The 20,641-nt window shown below is 44.0% G+C and overlaps 1 protein-coding gene across 6 annotated transcripts in view; it reads right to left on the reverse strand.

Moving 5' to 3' along the window:
- LOC140208234 (NACHT, LRR and PYD domains-containing protein 3-like) overlaps nucleotides 1-20,641 on the reverse strand; it is a 48,465-nt gene that overhangs the window by 11,684 nt on the left and 16,140 nt on the right. For 2 of the 6 annotated variants that reach the window (XM_072276751.1, XM_072276749.1), the window contains exons 2-7: nucleotides 19,705-19,863; nucleotides 16,150-16,246; nucleotides 11,519-13,654; nucleotides 8,286-8,717; nucleotides 1,871-1,963; nucleotides 868-1,034 (exon numbers count right to left, since the gene is read on the reverse strand). In XM_072276751.1, coding sequence (XP_072132852.1) covers nucleotides 868-1,034; nucleotides 1,871-1,963; nucleotides 8,286-8,717; nucleotides 11,519-11,939 — 1,113 coding nt within the window. In that variant the 5' untranslated portion in view covers nucleotides 11,940-13,654; nucleotides 16,150-16,246; nucleotides 19,705-19,863. The remainder of the gene's footprint in view (nucleotides 1-867; nucleotides 1,035-1,870; nucleotides 1,964-8,285; nucleotides 8,718-11,518; nucleotides 13,655-16,149; nucleotides 16,247-19,704; nucleotides 19,864-20,641) is intronic. The other 4 variants (XM_072276750.1, XM_072276752.1, XM_072276753.1 and 1 more) reach the window with 4 other exon arrangements.

Here is a 20,641-nt window from a genome sequence, read left to right on the forward strand (position 1 = left end):
GGGAAAAGGTAGGATTACTAAGTGAATGTTCAAAAAAATAGTTTCGATAAATTAAACTGAAAAGTTTTTTTTTTAAGATTATGCTGATCCTGAATGGACATGGACTGTACATTCTGAGTGCAGAGCACACGGAGGCACATTCACCGTGAACCTGGTCCACCAGTCAATGAGATCCTGGCTGGTCTGTGACCGCTTCATTGACGTGGCTCCAAATCCATCAATAATTCCTCTCCGTATTTGACGATGGAAATGACCATCACAGAGGAATAAAGAAGTCAGGAAGGTTTTTATAACAGAGAGAACAGTCTCAGAGAAGTTGCTGAAAATATTATTTGCTTCATCTCCTCAGACGCCAGTGTCCAGCATGCCAGCCGATTACCAGTTGACACCTGATGCCTTTCCTTTATCTTTTCCAGTGAAGGTTTACTCAGTGATTCCACATTACAATATGTCACTATTTTCCTATCCGCACTGTTTGGAGTGACAGATTATAACACAATCATCTCCACCCAGAACACAACACACTCCAGCTCCTGTGGCACCCACAGATAAAGCCACGGTTCTGACTGACGTCCTGCTACCACGCTGCACGATCTTCCCAAACCGAAACTTCCTGTCATATTTCCATTTAATACTGTAAGCCCACACAACTGTTACCTGCTCAACTCACTCTGAACACTGAGCAGCCACCCACCAGTCCGCGGAGTCTTTTCACCTCTTTCTATCACTGGTTCAGATTCACATGTTTGAGATTCCATGTAGAGCATTTTTCCCAGTTTCTCCTGTATCTAATTTAATATCAGATGAGTCACAGTTCCGACACCTGGTGATGTGCGAAAATTCAAACCCCTTCTCCCTCCCACTCACCCGGTGTTCCTCTCCACTGAACTGATTCTCGGCAGTTAACGCCAGGCTCACTCCGTGCACCCCTCCTTCCATCGCCTGCTCCAGCCTGTCCCGGTAGAAATCCGTCAACTGCAGCAGCTGGAAATCATTCCAGCCTGCCAGGAGCTCGGTGATCATTGAGCTCGGACCTGTGAAGGAAAATAGGGAAAATTAAAGAAATTACTGACCCCATATTGGGCAGTTACTTTCTTTGTGGAAGGTAAAAATGGTGCTCCAGGTCACCAAACAGTCCGATATATATATGGGGGGAACGGGGTTAGACCGGTGGGGGGAGGGGAAGTGTGAGTGGGTATAGCTCCATCTGTTGAAAGCTGCTCGTTCGTGTCCCCGAGAATGTACCTCTCTATTTGTAAAGGACTCTGCTTCTTGCTGAGAATATAGTAACCCATCACCATCATTCTCCTGGTACTGCCCATCACCACGGCTCTACTCTGGCTGCCTGGTCAACCCCTTTCCTCAGCAAACCTCTGGGATATCTCACAAAATACTGTAGGAACTCAGCAGGTCAGACAGCGTCTATGGAGGAGAATAAACAATCAACATTTCGAGCCAAGGCCATTCATCGGGACTAGAAATGAAGGTGACGGAAATTCTAGATATTGCCACATTAATCTCTATTCCTTGTGGTCCTGAACCGAAACCTCAAATGTGTATTCCTCTCCATGGATGCTGCCTGACCTGTTGAGCTCTGACAATATTTTATGTGTCCTTTTGTTGCTCAAAACTTTCAGCATATGTAGAATGCCATGTATTCTGGAGTAACTCGCTATTTGAATGTAGATCACAATCTGTTAGAGGAGACAGTAATTGTACTCCATCCACATTGGGGAATGATTCCCCCAGAGATGTTACCTCTCTCTCTGCTCAGTTCCTTCACAAATATTTTGTGTATTGCCGATATTGGATAAAACCCAGACACACAGTCAGCACAATATTTATTAATTGAAATTATTCGCCAACATACCCGTGACCTTTCCTGATCCTGACGTCACTGGAACTCCTCCATTACGCACCCGTTCAGCTATTTTGAGTACAGTTGTGTTCAGATTTTGCTGCTCTGTAACAAACAAAATTAACAGGAGGGTCAGACATTAATTGAGGTATAAAAGGGAACACTGTTTTGTTTTTAAACGCAGGCAAGCACTTCCAAACATCTTGGGCCTGTCCACTGAAATCTTGACACGGCTGGATACACCTGTGCCCATTCACCCACAGTCACGCAATACCCACTCCCGCTCTGTCCATGGATTGCACGCTGAGCCAGGATTCTCGAGGGTACCTACTCGCCATATTGCAGGCAATTCCGTTTCAGGAACCGAATCAACGGAATGGTTTGGCAGGTTGAGCAGACTGTGTCCACTGGTTTCATCCTCCTACCACTGGTGGCGCTATTGTGAGTAATGGACAACAGTTACAGCAGTGTGGGTTGAAATATTTCTGCTGACTAATGGGACATCTATTACTCTCGTCGTTGAATTATACAGATTTCTCAGTCACACCTGATTCTCACCGTCTCCTTTTAGTTTAACATCGCCTGGCATTGACAGCAACGGCAATATATGCTTTGAGCCAAAATCGAAGCACTCTGACATCCTGAACAATGCAATCAAGACATCTTCCGCTGAAACTAGTACATTTTCTCCGGCAGGACTATAATACCATAATTATCACCTGAACTCCGATCAAAATTTCTTTGAGTATATCACCTGTTCATTATCACACAGTATTCAACAGCAAGTTGACAAAAAAAGCTTTAAAATAAATAAAACATAATGCAGTAATTATTCAACAAGACAGACAGTATGTTAATATTTCATGTGGAAGACCCTGTATCGGAGCTGATCCTTTGTGTAGGGGCTATGTATCTGCTCTCTATCTGCATTGTATTCTCTGCTGTGTATTTATGATTTTTTTTATGGTAACCAGTCGCATCAGTGGGGCTGTGGTAAATTCAAAGGGAATCGTTTACATGTTTGTGCTTTGTTCAGTGCAGTACACAGCTGGGGAATGACAGATGTCACATCTTTTATTATTATCCACTCAAATACGTTGAAATTACACTTGGGTACACTTCAGTTTCATCGCTTCGAGATTGTATGTTTGCTGATTGCTAATAAAAGATCGGATATATATCACCGACATTTGTAACAATTATTATTGGAGCTGAGGGCGGGTCATGCAAGGATAACAAATCCGTTGGAGGTCGCCAGCAATGGTAATTTGGCTTGGTTAGAATTCACCGTTACATTCTCAACAGATGTTTCTCAATCTGTCGATCATTTTAAATATTCTGAGGTACTTGAATGTATAGAAAATAAGAAAGAGGATGTGCTGGAGCTTTTGAACGGTATTAAGTTAGATAAGTTGCCGGGACTGTATGAGATATACCCCAGGCTTCCGTGGGAAGCGAAGGAGGAGACTGCTGAGCCTCTGACGATGATCTTTGCATTATCAATAGGGTAGGGAGAAGTACTAGAGATTTGGACGGTTGCAAATATTGTTCCCTTGTTCAAGAAAGGGCGTAGAGATAACGCAGTACATTATAGAGCAGTGAATATTACTTCAGTGAATGGCAAATTGTTGGAGAAGTTTCTGAGAGGCAGGATCTATGAGCATTTGGAGATACATAATCAGATTAGGGATAGTCAAAATCGCTTTGTTAAGTGTTGGTCATGCCTTACGGACGTGATTGAATTATTTGACGATGGAACAAAACACATTGATGAAGGTAGAGCAGTGGATGTGGTGTATATGGATTTCAGTAAGGCATTTGATAAGGTTCCCCAGGCCAGACTCATTCAGTAGGTAATGCAGCATGGGATCCAAGAGACGTTGTTTTGTGGATCCAGAATTGGCTTGCTCACAGAACACAAAAGATAGTTGTAGATGTTAGAATTCTGCATTCAGGACGATGACCAGTGGTTTCAAATTTGAAGACAGAAAAAATCTTAATGATAAGACTCTAGGCAGTGTGGAGGATCAGTGAGATTTTGGAGTTTGTGTCCATAAGACACTCAAAGCTGCTGCGCAGATTGACAGTGTTGTTAAGAGGGCGTATGGTGTGATTGCCTTCATCAACTGTGGGACTGAGTTCAAGATCTGTGAGACACAGAAACATAGAAACACAGAAACACAGAAATACAGGAACCCTACAGCAAAATACAGACCCTTCGGCTTAGAATGCTGCTGTACATGTATTTACTTAAGAAATTACCTCGGGTTACCCACAGCCCTCTATTTTTCTAAGCACCATGTTCCTATCCAGGAGACTCTTAAAGACCCTGTCGTATCCGCCTCCACCACCGTCGCTGGCGGCCTATTCCACGCACTCACCATTCTGCGTAAAAAAAAAACCTTGCCCCTGACATCTCCACTGTACCTACGTCCAAACACCTTAAAACTGTGCCGTCTTGTGTTAGCCCCTTCAGCCCTGGGAAAAAACCCTCTGACTAACCACACGATCGTTAAAGCTAAAAAGCAGACCTTCGTTAGACCTCACTTGGAGGGCTGTCTTTAATTCTGGTCACCTCACTACAGGAAGGATGTGGATACTGTGGAGAGAAAATGCAAAAGAGATTTTCAAGGATGTTGCCTGGATTGGATGCATGCCTTATGAGAATAGATTGAGTGAACTTGCTCTTTTCTCTTTGCAGCCACAGAGGATGAGAGGTGACCCGATAGAGGTGCATATGTTGATGAGAGGCATTGATCTTGTGGATCATCAGAGGCTTTTTCCAACCTGGCACGAGGGGCCATATTTTAATGTGCTTGGAACAAGGTACAGAGGGATGTCATGCAGATACTGGTGGGTACATGGAATGCACTGCCAGCCAGATGGGGGAGGCGGACACAATAGGGTACTTTCAGAGACTCTTAGATACCTATATGGAGCTTAGAAAGAATAGTTGGTTATGCTGTAGAGTAGGTTACATGGTCAGCACAACATTGTTTGCCGAAGGACCTGTATGTTCTCTCTTTTCCTGTTTTATCGTTTCACAACATTCAAGCACATTTGATTTAATGTGTCTTTTCTGACAATGATCAACATAAAAATACTTAAGTCAAAGCGAAAACATCAATTTCAAGTGATCTAAACCAACTCCAAATATAAAACACAAAATAATTAATTGTGTAAGTATTCATCCTCTTTTAATATGACACTAGATCTGCACTGGTACAGCCAGTTGGTTTTAGAAGTCACGTGATTTGTTAAATGGAGATCTGTGCTTGGACACCTGTGTGCAGTCACGTTGTTTCAATTGATTGTAGTAAAATACACATGTATCTGGAAGGCCCAACTGCTGGTGAGTCAGTATCCTGGCAAAAAAAATACACCTCTAAGACAAAAGAACACTACAAGCAACTCTGCGAAAAGGTTACTGAAAAGCATAAGTCAGGAGATGAATACAGGAACAGTTCCAAGTCACTGAGTATCACTTGGAGTACAGTTAAGACAATGATCAATAAATGGAAAGAATATAGCACAGCTGTAAATCTGCGTAGAGGAGCTGTCCTCAGAAACTGAGTAACCGTGCAAGACGAGGACTGCTGAGGGAGGCCACCAAGAGACCTATGACAACTCTTGAGGAGTCCCAGGCTTCACTGGCTGAGATGGTAGAGACTGCGCAGACAACTGTTGCCCGGGAGCTTCACCAGTCACAGCTGTATGGGACTGTTGTAAAGAGAAACGCACTGTTGAAAAAAAAACAACTGAAACAAAATCTCGGCCAGAGTTTGCCAGAGGGCATTTGGGAGACCCGGAAGGTTCGGGTCCGAAGGTCTGATTAAATCAAAGCTGTGCTTTCTGGCCATCAGACTAAATGCTATGTTTGGTGTCAGCCAAACACTACACAGCATCAAAATCACAAGATTCCTACTGTGAAGCATCATGATGTGGGGACGTTGTACTGCAGCAGGCCCTGGAAGGCTTGTGAAGGTAGAGGGTAAAATGAATGCAACAAAAACAGGGAAATCCTGGAAGGAAGGCTGATGTAGTCTGCAGAAGAACAGTGACTGGGGAAAAAAAAAATCCAGCAAGACAATAAATCCAAGCATAAAGTCAAAGCTATACAGGAAAGCTTAAAAACAACAAAGTTGATGTCCTCGTGAGTCTAAGTCAGAGTCCATACCTTAATTTAATTGAAAATTTTTGGCTGGACTTGCAAAGTGCAATTCACTAACGATTCCCATGCAATTTCACAGAGCTTGAGCAGTTCTGTAAAGAATGGGGCAAAATTGCAGTGTCCAGATGTGCAAAATTGATTTCCACACAACTCAAACCTGTAATTGCTGCCAAAGTGTGACCTACTAAATATGGACTAGATGGGAGCCGGGGGGGTGGGTGTATATTATTTATCTATAGCATAAAATTATATATAAATAAATGCCAATAAATCTCACAACATATATCGGTGATAGTAAACCTGTTTCTGAATCTGAGAACTTTTATCTGACTGTTGTGTATTTTTTTTGTGTCCGTTAATCCTGTTCCTCATACTGTCGTAGGTAGTGTTAATCGAAGTGCACTCGAGTGTTATTTCAGTTTTATTTTATTTTTTTGTTTTGTAAATTTTCCGGATCGGTTTCAGACCGAAATATTATACCAAAGGAATAGTTTAATATAGGCAGAGCGAACGTTTTTATTGCCTTTGTTATATTTTTACTACTCAGCTCAGTTTGGCAGATTTTCTTAAGCCTTGAAGTAAATTCTGTTGAAACATTTCTCTTTATCACACGATGATCTATTTTCTTTGTTTGTTGATATCCTTAATATACTTATGTTTCATATCGATCCATCTGTTGTATTGAATCCTGATGCTCTGTCATACACTACAAGCTCTACTACACCTTTCGAAATGTTTAATGTTCTGTACTTTTCTAGTCAAATGCTCATGTTTATATGCCTGGAAATTAGTTCCATTATTTGAATTAAATGTTTTTGCTTTACTGATACAAGAGCGAATAATTTCAAATCATTCTGTACAGTTGGTGTGTTAAGGTATAATTCATTTTTTTCCCTGTTTTGCTACCCTATTTTTGTCTAATTCAGTAAATTAGGAGCGGGTTTAAAGCTAGAGAAAAAGGGCAGGCTTAGCGTTTTGCTCTGGAAAATGCTTCCATTTATTTTGATAACAGTAGTTGTTCCTTTTTGATTGTTAATAGGGTGATTATTGATGCTACTGCTTCATCAGATATTGTAGATATTTCACAAGTATTAGGTGTATATATTAGGAAGGTCTCTTATCCAAGAATGAGAGACAGAATAAAATGATTTTCGATAGTCCGATATCTGCTTTCCCTCCGGGTTTGATTTTGAATTATATAATCTATTATCAGTTCCTTAAATCCCTTCATACCCTAACGGTATTCTTTCTGCTCTTCTGTAAGTATATTGTGTTGCCTAAGTGAGTGGTTATTAGTTACTAGATACGCGATGTTACAATTTTATATATAAAATTGACTCATCAATATTAAGAGTCAATAATAACAGAGTAGGTGACGATAAATAGTCTTATAAACGCTGAATTAAAACTGTCCTTGAGGCTGGTGGTACTTATATTCAGCCTTTTTTATATCTTCTGACCCATGGGAGCATGAGAAGAGAGAATGTTTGAGGTGGGTTAGGGTTCAGCACCAGGAAATTGGCCGGGGTTAGCATCTTACTAACTTAATGGAGTTCTTCCAGGTGGTTACAAAGGTGATGGATAAAGTTGCACATGCATATTGTCTACTTGGATTTCAGTTGGGTGTTTGACAAGGTCACACGTGAGAGGCTGATACAGAAAATTAATATGCTTGGGAACTGTGGTGATTGCTTTTTGGATTCATAGTCGTCTTCCCCATAAGAGACAGTTGGTAATGAGGTTTAACCTGGCTGGTGCTCTTTCACCAGTGATGTTCCACAAGGAACCACATTGGGATCGGCCATGTTTACACATATGCCCGTTTCCCCAAGACTGGCCTCAAAACCTACCCAACAACACTCTGGGAATTACTTTACCAGATGGACAACTTCGCTAGAGACCAACCACTCCCACTCCACCCACTCACCTATTTCAATTTAGGATGGGAATAAATGCTGGGGCTGTCAATGAGAGTTGCTTCCCAGAGATGCACTCAGCATCCTGGCAAATACATTTCCTATAATTCATATCCCAGAGATGCTCTCTTATCTGGACAGCTGCATTTCCTCCAATACACATCCTAGAAATCCTCAGAGCAAGCAGTATATTGCTTGTAGTGGGGTAGAGGGTGCCTCACTAAGACACTTGTAGCACAGCCACAAATTCCCCCTCTCTGACCAATCCTCCAACAATGAATCACATTTATACTTCTTCCTGCCTCATTCTGCGAACACATCACTCTCACATTTCTCTCACCTGCTCCTTGTTGGGGACTTGAGAATTCCGTGTTCAATGAGCTTCTGAGCTGACAGACAGTCGCCTCACTTGTACCGGTTCCAGGGTCCTGATCAGTGTCTCTGACGTCACTGTCTCTGGGCTGACAGACAGTCGCCTCACTTGTACCGGTTCCAGGGTCCTGATCAGTGTCTCTGACGTCAGTGTCTCTGGGCTGACAGACAGTCGCCTCACTTGTGCGGGTTCCAGGGTTCTGCTCAGTGTCTCTGACGTCACTGTCTCTGGGCTGAATTTGATCCACTTCCGCTGCGGCCGGATCGCATTCCATTGGGACATCGCTCTCAATCTGACCCTGCTTTGGTATCTTGCTTCCCGTGTTCCGATCATCTTCCCTGGATGAGTTGCCTGGAAAACACCTCACGAATACTTTCCATAACCTATTTAATTTCCCACCTGAAATAAATGATTTACAGGTTATGCTGGAGTGATTTAGAGCCGAGCAGAACAAGGATTCACAATCCTTTACGGGAGAGTGGCAAAGACAAACGCACTGTTGAAAAAAAAGCTCACATGCAATCTCGGCCAGAGTTTGCCAGAAGGCATCTGGGAGACCCAGAAGTTCGAAGGTCTGATTAAATCAAAATTGTGCTTTCTGGCCATCAGACTAAATGCTATATTTGGTGTAAGCCAAACACTACACATCATCAAAATCACAAGATTCTGACCGAGAAGCAACATGCTGTGGGGACGTTGCACTGCAGCAGGCCCTGGAAGGCTTGTGAAGGTAGAGGGTAAAATGAATGCAGCAAAAAGCAGGGAAATCCTGGAAGAAAAGCTGATGTAATCTGCAGGAGAACTACAAATTGGGAAAAGATTTTTCCAGCAAGACAATAACCCCAAGCAGAAAGTCAAATCTATACAGGAAGAGCTTAAAAACAACAAAGTTAATGCTCTGGAGTGGCTAAGTCAGAATACAGACCTCAATCCAATGGAGAAATTTTGTCTGGACTTGAAGACTGCAGTTTACTAATGATTCCCGTGCAATCTGACAGAGCTTGAGAAGTTTTGTAAAGAATGGGGAAAACATGCAGTGTCCAGATGTGCAAAGCTGATAGACACTTATCCACACGACCCAAGCTTGTAATTGCTGCCAAAGTGTGATTTACTAAATATGGACGAGAAGGGGGTGTGTATATTATCTATATATAGCATAAAATTATATATAAATAAATGCCAATAAATCTCACAACATATATTGGTGATATTAAACCGGTTTCTGAATCTGAGAATTTTATCTGACTGTTGTGTATTTTTTATGTCCGTTAATCCTCTTCCTCATACTGTGGTAGGTAGTGTTAATCTCGGTGCACTCGAGTGTTATTTCAGTGCTTTTTTTTTGTAAGTTTTCCAGATCGGTTTCAGACCGAGATATCATGCCAAAGGAATACATTAACATAGGCAGAGCGAACTTATTTATTGCCTTTGTTATATTGTTACGACTCAGCTTAGTTTGGCAGATTTTCTTAAGCCTTGAAGTAAATTCTGTTGAAACATTTCTCTTTATCACACGATGATCTATTTTCTTTGTTTGTTGATATCCTTAATATACTTATGTTTCATATCGATCCATCTGTTGTATTGAATCCTGATGCTCTGTCATACACTACAAGCTCTACTACACCTTTCGAAATGTTTAATGTTTACTTTAAGCTCATGTTTATATCTTTGAAAATTAGTTTCATTACTTTAATTAGTTGTTTTAGCTTTACTGATGATAGAGCGAACAATTTCAAGGCATTCTGTACAGCAGGTGTTCCAAGGTATAATTCATTTTTTCCCGGTTTTGATACCCTATTTTTCTCCGATTTAGTAAATTGGAAAGCGGGTTTAAAGCTAGTGAAAACCATAGCAGGCTTAGGAAAATGTCTCCATTTATTTTGATAACGGTAGCTTTTCCTTTGTGATTGTTAATAGGATGATTATTGTACGCTAATGCTTCACCAGATGTGGATATTTCACAAGTATTAAGTGTATATCTTAGGAAGTTCTATTAACCACGAGAGAGGGACAGTATCAAATGTTTTTTTTTTGATAGTCAGATTTCTGCTTTCCCTCCGGGCTTGATTTTGAATTTGTTATCTATTTTCAGTTGTTCCTTAAATCCAGTTAAATCCTCAACAGTATTCTTTCTGCTCTTCTGTGAGTATATTGTGGTTGTCTAAATGAGTGGTTATTAGTTACGAGATACACGATGTTACAATTTTACATATAAAATTGACTCATTATTATTGAGAGCCAATAATAACAGAGTAGGTGACGGTAAATAGACTTATAAACGCAGAATTAAAGCTGTCCTTGAGGCTGCTGGTACTTACATTCGGCCCTTTATACCGTCTGCCCCAAGGGAGTATGGAAGAGAGAAGGATTGAGGTGGGTAGGGATCAGCACCAAGGCTTTGCGCGGGGTTAGCGTCTTGCTAACTTGATGGAGTTCTTCCAGGTGGTGACAAATGTGATGGATGAAGTTACACATGGAGATTGTCTACTTGGATGTTAGTCTGATGTTTGACAAGGTCCGACATGGACTCATACAGAAAATTGACATGCTGGGGAACTGCGGTGAATTGGCCTTTTGGATTCATAGTTGTTTTCCCCATAAGGGACAGGTGGTAATGAGGCTTAACGTGGCTGGCGATCTTTGACCAGTGATGCTCCACAAGGAACAACACTAGGATCGGCCATATTTACACATATGCCCCCAAGAGTGGCCTCAAAATCTACCCAACAATGCTTTGGGAATTACTCTACCACAAGGACTACTTTGCCAGATGTCATCCCCTCCCACCCCAACCAGACACCTATTTCAATTTAGAATGGGAATAAATGTTGGGACTGTCAATGAGAGTCGCTTCCCAGAGATGCTCTCAGCATCCTGGCGAGAACATTTCCCTCAATTCATATCCTGGAAATGCTCTCTTCATCTGGGCAGCTGCATTTTCTCGAATACACATGCTGAAAATCCTCAGCAGCAGGCAGTACATTTCCTGTAGTGGGCTAGCGGGTTCCTCACTGAGAAACTTGTAGCACACCCACACATTTCCCCCCTCTGACCAACCCGCCTACAAGGAATCACGTCCTCCCTCCCTGCCACATTCTGCGAACACACCACCCTCATATTTCACTGACCCGTTCTTTGTTGGGCACTTGACAATTCCGTGTTTAATGCGCTTCCGAGCTGACAGACAGTCGCCTCACCTGTGCTGGTTCCAGGATCCTGCTCAGTGTCTCTGAGGTCACTGTCTCTGGGCTGACAGACAGTCGCCTCACTTGTACCGGTTCCAGGGTCCTGCTCAGTGTCTCTGAAGTCACTGTCTCTGGGCTGACAGACAGTCGCCTCACTTGTGCTGGTGCCAGGGTCCTGATCAGTGTCTCTGAAGTCACTGTCTCTGGGCTGACAGACAGTCGCCTCAATTGTGCTGGTTCCAGGGTCCTGATCAGTCTCTCTGACGTCACTGTCTCTGGCCTGACAGACAGTCGCCTCACTTGTACCGGTTCCAGGGTCCTGATCACTGTCTCTGACGTCACTGTCACTGGGCTGACAGACAGTCGCCTCACGTGCTGGTTCCAGGGTCCTGCTCAGTGTCTCTGACGTCACTGTCTCTGGGCTGACAGACATTCGCCTCACGTGCTGGTTCCATGGTACTGCTCTGTGTCTCTTACGTCACTGTCCCTGGGCCGACAGACAGTCGCCTCAGTTTTGCCGGTTCCAGGGCCCTGATCAGTGTCTCTAACGTCACTGTCTCTGTGCTGACAGACAGTCACCTCACTTGTGCTGTTTCCAGGGTCCTGATCAGTGTCTCTGACGTCACTGTCTCTGGGCTGACAGACAGTCGCCTAACTTGTGCTGGTTCCAGGGTCCTGATCAGTGTCTCTGATGTCACTGTCTCTGGGCTGACAGACAGTCGCCTCACTTGTGCTGGTTCCAGGGTCCTGCTCAGTGTCCCTGACGTCACTGTCTATGGGCTGACAGACAGTCGCCTCACTTGTGCTGGTTCCAGGGACCTGATCAGTGTCTCTGATGTCACTGTCTCTGGGCTGACAGACAGTCGCCTCACTTGTACTGGTTCCAGGGTCCTGATCAGTGTCTCTGACGTCACTGTCTCTGAGCTGACAGACAGTCGCCTCACGTGCTGGTTTCAGGGTCCTGATCAGTGTCTCTGAGGTCACTGTCTCTGGGCTTACAGAGAGTCGCCTCACCTGTACCGGTTCCAGGGTCCTGATCAGTGTCTCTGACGTCACTGTCTCTTGGCTGACAGGTAGTCGCCTCACTTGTGCTGGTTTTAGGGTCCTGATCAGTGTCTCTGACGTCACTCTCTCTGGGCTGACAGACATTCGCCTCACGTGCTGGTTCCAGGGTCCTGCTCAGTGTCTCTGACGTCACTGTCTCTGGGCTGACAGACATTCGCCTCACGTGCTGGTTCCATGGTCCTGCTCTGTGTCTCTGACGTCACTGTCCCTGGGCCGACAGACAGTTTTGCCGGTTCCAGGTTCCTGATCAGTGTCTCTGATGTCACTGTCTCTGCGCTGACAGACAGTCGCCTCACTTGTACCGGTTCCAGGGTCTGATCAGTGTCTCTGACGTCACTCTCTCTGGGCTGACAGACAGTCGCCTCACTTGTACCGGTTCCAGGGTCTGATCGGTGTCTCTGACGTCACTGTCTCTGGGCTGACAGACATTCGCCTCACTTGTACCGGTTCCAGGGTCCTGATCAGTGTCTCTGACGTCACTGTCTCTGGGCTGACAGACATTCGCCTAACGTGCTGGTTCCAGGATCCTGATCAGTGTCTCTGACGTCACTGTGTCTGGGCTGACAGACATTCGCCTCACGTGCTGTTTCCATGGTCCTGCTCTGTGGCTCTGACGTCATTGTCCCTGGGCCGCCAGACAGTCGCCTCAGTTTTGCCGGTTCCAGGGTCCTGATCAGTGTCTCTGACGTCACTGTCTCTGTGCTGACAGACAGTGGCCTCACTTGTGCTGTTTCCAGGGTCCTGGTCAGTGTCTCTGACGTCACTGTCTCTGGGCTGACAGACAGTCGCCTCACGTGCTGGTTCCAGGGTCCTGTTCAGTGTCTCTGACGTCACTGTCTCTGGGCTGACAGACAGTCGCCTCACTTGTGCTGGTTCCAGGGTCCTGCTCAGTGTCTCTGACGTCACTGTCTCTGGGCTGAATTTGATCCACTTCCGCTGTGGCCGGATCGCATTCCATTGGGACATTGCTCTCAATCTGACCCTGCTTTGGTACCTTGCTTCCCGTGTCTTGATCATCTTCAATCGATGATTTACTTGGTAAAAATCTCTCGAATGCTTTCCATATTTTATTTAATTTCCCACCTGAAATAAATGATGAATTGCAGGTTGTAGTGAAGTGACTTAGATACGAGCAGAACAAGGATTCGCAGTGGGTGGTTACAATAAGAACATGAGACATTGGACCATAATTAGGACATTTGGTCCATCGATTCTGCTCCGCCATTTAATCATGGCTGATCCTTTTTTCCGCTCCTCAACCCGAGTTCCTCGCCTTCTCCCTGTAACCTTGATGTTGTGTCCCATCAAGAACCTATCAATCTCTGCTTTAAGTAACAACCCAACAACCTGGCCTCCACAGCTGCCTGTGGTAACAAATTCCACAAATTCACCACCCACTGGCTAAAGAAATGTCTCCGCATCTCTGTTTCGGATGGATGATCCTCTATCCTGAGTCTGTGCCCTCTGAATCTACACTTTCCCACCATGGGAAAAATCCTTTCCCCATCTGTTCGCTCTCGGCCTTTCAGCATTCGAAAGGGTTCAATGAGATCACCCCCCGCCCAGCTTTATAAATTCCAGCTAAAGCAGACCAGAGCCATCAAATAATGGAGCCGAGACTCTGGCTGACCAGATTTGGAGCGGGACTGTGCTGGTGAATGTGAACCACACCTCCTGCCAGGTTACCATCCCGATAAGCCTGTGACTGGACACATCCACACCCAGAAAAAGAACAGGGTAGACGCAGTAATACTAATCACTAGCTACTCAGCAATTGAACACACTGATGTCCAGAGCTTCTTAATGGAATGGTGTCAGGTGATACCGGGAAATATCACTGGGTTTATTTTCCACGAACAAAATCTCCGTGGGTCACAAACCGTCCAGTCACTGGTGTCACACACAGATCCGCCACCGGATTACACACTTCCGGATCCCCTCGATCAGATACTGTCCGTCCACTGTGTCAAAGTGTCCGATCCCCTGGGTCACAGACTGACCATTACCTCGAGACGCACACTGTCCACTCCCTGGGTCACAGATTGAACATTGCCTTGAGTCACAATCTGTCCGGTCTCCTGGGTCATAGACTAACCACTGCCTTGACTCACATACTGGCCAGTCGCCTCGATCACAGATTGACCATTACCTGGATACGCACATTGTCCCGTCTCCAGGGTCACACACAGATCAGCCACCGGAGTACACACAGGCGGATCCTCTGGACCACATACTCTCCGTACGCTTTGACATACAGTGTCCTGTCCCCTAGATCACCTACTGACCATTGCCTTGACACGCTCACTGTCCGGTCGCCTGGAGGAAACTTTTCTGTACTCTTTCCATCTCAAAGACACGTGTGCTCTGCTCTACCGACGTGTATGAACAGTTCCAGGGAATGGAGCATCTGTACTCTTGGTCCCCCAGCTCCCATTGTTCTACAACACGTCTCAGGGCCCTACAATTTACTGTGTAATTCCTGCGCTGCTTTAATTTTACAAAGTGAACCCATTCATTAGAGCATATTCCACGGTCGTCTCAGTCTCCTTGTCAATTTACATAACCCTACTTTACCACTAATGTTGATGCCATTTGCAAACTAATGAACAATGTTAATTTTATCTACCAAACCTTCACTATAAAGAGCAAACAGTGGACATAGCATCCATCCACACTACTGAGCACAAGCCTCCAAACTAAACGGCACTCTATTAGTAACCTATTGATTCCTTCCACCTCGCCAGTTCCACATCCAGTCGGCTAACTCGCCCGCAAGGACACGAATCTCAGTGTTACATATGGAGACATGTATGTACATTGATGATAAATTCAGTGAACTTTCAACTTTCAATACTCCAAAAATTACGGGTAGACAATGTGTGGAGACAACAGTTAGCATGCTTGCTGTCATTAGCTGCAGCACAGAATACTGGCGCAAAGAGATCTTGTGACAAGTTTATAAACTGTTGGTTGGACCAGTTAGAATAACGTGTGCGGTCCTGGTAACAATACTACAGGAAGGACATATTAGTATCGGAGAGATTGCAGATTGAAATTTTCAATTACAAAAGATTGAATCGGATGAGAACGTTTTCTGACTCAGAGAAAATCCTCTCCCTCCATCGATGCTGTTGATCTGCTGAGTTCCTCCATCATCTTGCGTGTTCCCCACTCTAGTTCCCCTCTTGAAACGCCGAGGGGTTCACTTTAATCCTACTCACCAATGCCATTATATTGTCTCGATAACCTTCCTTGATTCCACGTTTCTCTCTTGCTGTTTTATATTTCCTGTGCCATATCACCATTGAAGCTCCTTAATCGTATTTTGAGAAAACCACGTTCATCGTTTGTCCAGAGCCCAGATATTCATTGGGGTATTAAAATACCGAAGCACATCACACATTTACCTACAATAATCTGTCTCCTGATCCTCAGCTATTCTCAAAGCTGGCAATTTTCTCGGCTTGGCTACATAAAAGGGTTTTCAGAAACATCCCTCAGCCTATGTAAGTTTCTTCATCTCAAATATTATGTACAAATGCGACAGACGTTTAATTAGAACGATCCAATGATCATACCTGTAGCCATCCTGGTTCTGACTGACGATTGTTGGTTGTTGTTTTCTTGTTTACACTTTTGTCCTGATACAGGAAAACTTCACATGCTGACGATTCTCTGAATTACACACAAGCAGACAGTGAGTTAGAAAGAGTATGATTACTTTGCAAATATGACAGTATCTCCATTGCCTGTATCAGAGCAGCACTTGCCTTAGGGACCAATCATTCCCCGCTTCCATCAACTTCCCAGCCATGTCCGTATGTCTGTCCAGTGGTATCTGGCGCATCCTACTGATAGAGTCACAGAACAAACGAGGACACCTACAGTCCTTCAGCCCAACGAGAAAATGCTGACCACAATACCCACAGAGATTGTCCTAATTTTCTGTGTTGGTCCCATTTACTCCTGGCCTCTTCACTCTATCTACACGTCACAACTACATCTAGAAATATATAATTGTGCCTGCCTCATCCACTTCCTCTGGCAATTGCATTCACATCATCACTAACCTCTGCATAAAACCGTTGCTGCTCATGTCGGTTTTACAATTAATTTACCACTCTTCTGCCCATTTAGATCCCCTGTAAGTACGATAATCTTCACTGAAAGCAACATCCATTAATGTTGTGTCATCTGTGAACTCACTAGTAAAGCCCTGTGCGTTCGTATTCAAACGATTGCTATCAAATAACGAATATCAAAGGTCCCAACTTCTAGCCTTGCGGCACACCACTAGTTACCGGCCTCCGTTCTTCAACCACCACACGTTGCTTGCTACCTTCAAGGTAATTTTACTTTCTCTCGGAAGCGCATGGGTCCTTATCTTCCAGACCAAGCTGTCATGTGGCAACTTATCATAAGGCTTTGCCGAAATCCAATGTACCACATCCACTGTCCTGTCATTTTACTCTCATCTTCAAAATCCTTAACAAGTACTGTTGAACGCAACGTTCCATGCACAATGCCATTTTTCACTCCTAATCAGACTCTGTCGATCCAAATGTCGGTGCATGACTGTCACATATTATGAAAAATTATCTCTTGCTTCTCCCTACGCTTCTCTGCTCTCACCATCAAAAAGCCAAAGTAGCAACCCGTGTTGATAATGTTTCTGTAAATGCTCAAAATTCCTGTCCCTAAGTATCCGTTCCAAGATTTTGCCCACCACTGATGTAACACTCACTAGTCTATAATCACCAGAATTATATCGTTTATACATTTATTGAATTACAAAAGAAGATTTGCCATTCTCCAGTCCCGTTTTACTACACCTGTGGCCAGAGAGAGCACACGGGTCATTGTCAATGTCACTGTAAAGTCCCTCCTCACTTCCCGTAGTGATGTGGTATACATTGGAATCTTAAAAAAAAACACCTCTTTCTTAACATTGCTATGCTAACGTCACAATCATAGTCCATGCCATTGGTAACTCTGACGCAAATCATTCATTGAGCACTTCATCCTCCAGGCACGTTTCCGTCTTTGCTCCTGAGTAGTCCTACCCTCAATCTGTTCATCCTCCTCTTCTTCACCAACGTGTAGAACTTGATGGGACTTTCCTTCATCCTACTCGTCAAGGACTTCTCAAGTCCCCTTGGACCTCTAAATCCCTTGTAAAGCTCCTTCCTGGATACCTTATAATTCTCTGGAGCCGTGCTTGAATGTTGCTTCCTAAATGTGCTATTCCCTGAGATAATGTGTTATCAATTTACGCTCCCAGATTGCTAAGAATAGCATCACAATTGTCCATCCACTAATTAAATTCTGTTCTTTATCGTCTTCTACATGCCTATGACCATGATAAAAGTTAGATTATTGTGATAACTATCTCAAAAAGGTCACCTATCGTGATGTCTACCAGTATCATTGCGTAGTACTGGACACAGTATGGGATCCCTTCCAGTTGGTCCATCCACAAGATAAATCAAGACTCATTCCGAGACACACAACATATTTTGCCCTATGGACCCATTTTGGAATAAGGAGGTGGGAATCAAATGCAGGAAAGTAGAAGTCACCAATGATAACTACCTTGTTATATTTGTACCTTTCCAAAAGCTGTCAAGTTATCTGCTTCTCGTTATCCCAGTGGCTTTAGGGAAAGCCTAGAGAATACTCCCAGAATGAATGACAGTGCCCGTACTGTTTCTGACTTTCACCCACACTGAGTCTGTCGATGGTCCCTCCATGATGTACTCCGATGATACCACCCTGATTAGCAATTATAATTGTCCTCCTTTCACTTCCCTCCATGTGCATTCTGAAACTCTGAAACATCAGACAGCCAATCCTTCCCTTGTAGCAGTCCTGCCTGTGTAATGGTGATAACATGTACCATCCATGTACTGAACCATGTTCTACATCCGTTAGTCTTGCGAGACCATGGATCTACGCCTGGAAAGTCTTCATACAACCGGGCAAGGTTGTATAGAAGACTGGCAGTTGTCCATGCTGCAAGTCTACCCTCTCCACGACACCGATGTTGTCCAAGGGAAGGGCAAGGGCCGATACAGCTTGGCACCAGTGCCGTCGCAGAGCACTGTGTGGTTAAATGCCTTGCTGAAGGCACGCTGCCTCGGCTAGGGTTCAAACTTACGACCTTCAGTTCGCTAGTCCAATGCCTTAATCACCTGGCCACGTACCCACACACTAACCATGTTATAAGTTACTCTTATTTTTCCTACTTATTGTATTCAACACATTTCAATCCATCCAAATGACGACCACCGTCCACAGCCTATCCTTACACTGCCTCTGTGAACTTTGCACCTACCTTTATATCAACTGCTCCATCATCTGACCAAACACTCTGGTTCCCATCCCTCAACGACTGAGTTTAAACCGACTCCGGCAGCTCCAGCAGACCTGGTTGCAGGGACATTCGCTCATCTCAAGTACAGGTAGAACTCGTGCCTTTTGTACAGGTTCAAATGGGAACATTGCAAAACACATTCCTGCTTGATCACAGATTCATAGGTTCTGACAATTTATTAGTCGAAAATACTGGATGTCGCCAGGGTATGTAAATGTAAATTATTGGTTGGCTTTTGCTTGTTGGGACTGAATGAAATGTGGTGCTGGGACCTTTGGCATCAAATGCGTTCGTTCTTAGCGAAGGCTTGCAGAACGATGTAATTGAGGGCAAGTATATCATTGCATCTTGCAATAGTCAGAGGAATCAATGTCGTGTTGCTGTCGTTGATGGTAGTTCCACATTTCTGCAAACAGTGCAGCAGAAACCAATTACTTCGTCTTGCAAAGAGAGGAAATTGTCAACGCATTTTGAGATGATTATGCCGTAACACAGGCAAGCAAGGAAACATTAAGACTGTCCAAAAGCTACTTTAGAAAATGAAAGAACTTGAAATGAGCAAACACTGAGGAAATATGCGTGACTTTAAAGATTGGTGCTGCTGACGGCACATTAACAGATCTGGAGTGATTGCAATTGGGTCTGACAGAGACATAACTGGTACTTCGGGGCTCATTCAGTCTCACTCCAACTATTTCATACCTTTCTTCTTACAGCAATGTATGTCAAAAGGACCAGAGTTTGAGTAAATGAGACTCACCAAACTTTCTCCTGACTGCATCACTGGAAACTCCGAGTCAGATTGGTTCTCTCCGGTTAATGCTCTCAGTCCTCAGGCTGGTTCAATTGTCGGTCTTCAGTTGTGGTTTGCTTCCAGTTGTGGGCTTTTCTTCCAATAAATCTCTCACCGCAGGTCTAACTTTAACCAGAGAGACAACGAAGCAAGTTAACAATACAAACGAGAACAAAACATTTCTGCACAATGTTATTAGAAACAGACCAACTGTAATTTAAATGTAGGAGACAAATGTAATGATCTCAGTGAGCAAACCTGTAATTGACCCTCACATGTCACCAAACCTGATATGGGATACGAAGGCGTCATCACTCAGTAATGGTGAGACATAAGACACAGGAAGAGAATTAGGTCATTCGGTCCATCAAGTCTGCTCCAGAATTCATCCATGGCTGATTTATTCCAACACCGTATTCCTGCTGCTATAACAGTCAGCCTACCTAGCAATCAAGAAGATGAATATACCCAACGACAGTCTCCATCACCCTCTTTGTTAACATAATTCCACAGGTCAATCAACACCTGTCTGCAGTAATTTCTCCCATCTTAGGTTTAGAGTGGAGCTTCTTTCATCTGAGGCTCCGCTCGCAGATCCCAGAGTCTCCATCTGATGGAGACATCATCCCGATGTAACATCCAGGCTTCGTAGTATTCAGTAGTTCTAAATAGCAAACCAACATCCCCAACCACCGCGATCCTCGTGAACTCCATTGAGTACAGGTACAAAGCCATAAAATTTTCCTCATTCATAAAGACTATCATTCCTGAGATTAATCATGTGAACCTTGTTAGAAATAACTATCTGGATCACCGTTCCAGGAATAACAGGCAAATTGATACCCGAATAATTCACTGGGAAAAGCCATGGTTTCTTTGCTGGTTTACAAACTATCACAAAATG

This window comes from Mobula birostris, chromosome 13, assembly GCF_030028105.1.
Source record: "Mobula birostris isolate sMobBir1 chromosome 13, sMobBir1.hap1, whole genome shotgun sequence".
In the NCBI taxonomy this organism is placed as follows: Eukaryota; Metazoa; Chordata; class Chondrichthyes; order Myliobatiformes; family Myliobatidae; genus Mobula; species Mobula birostris.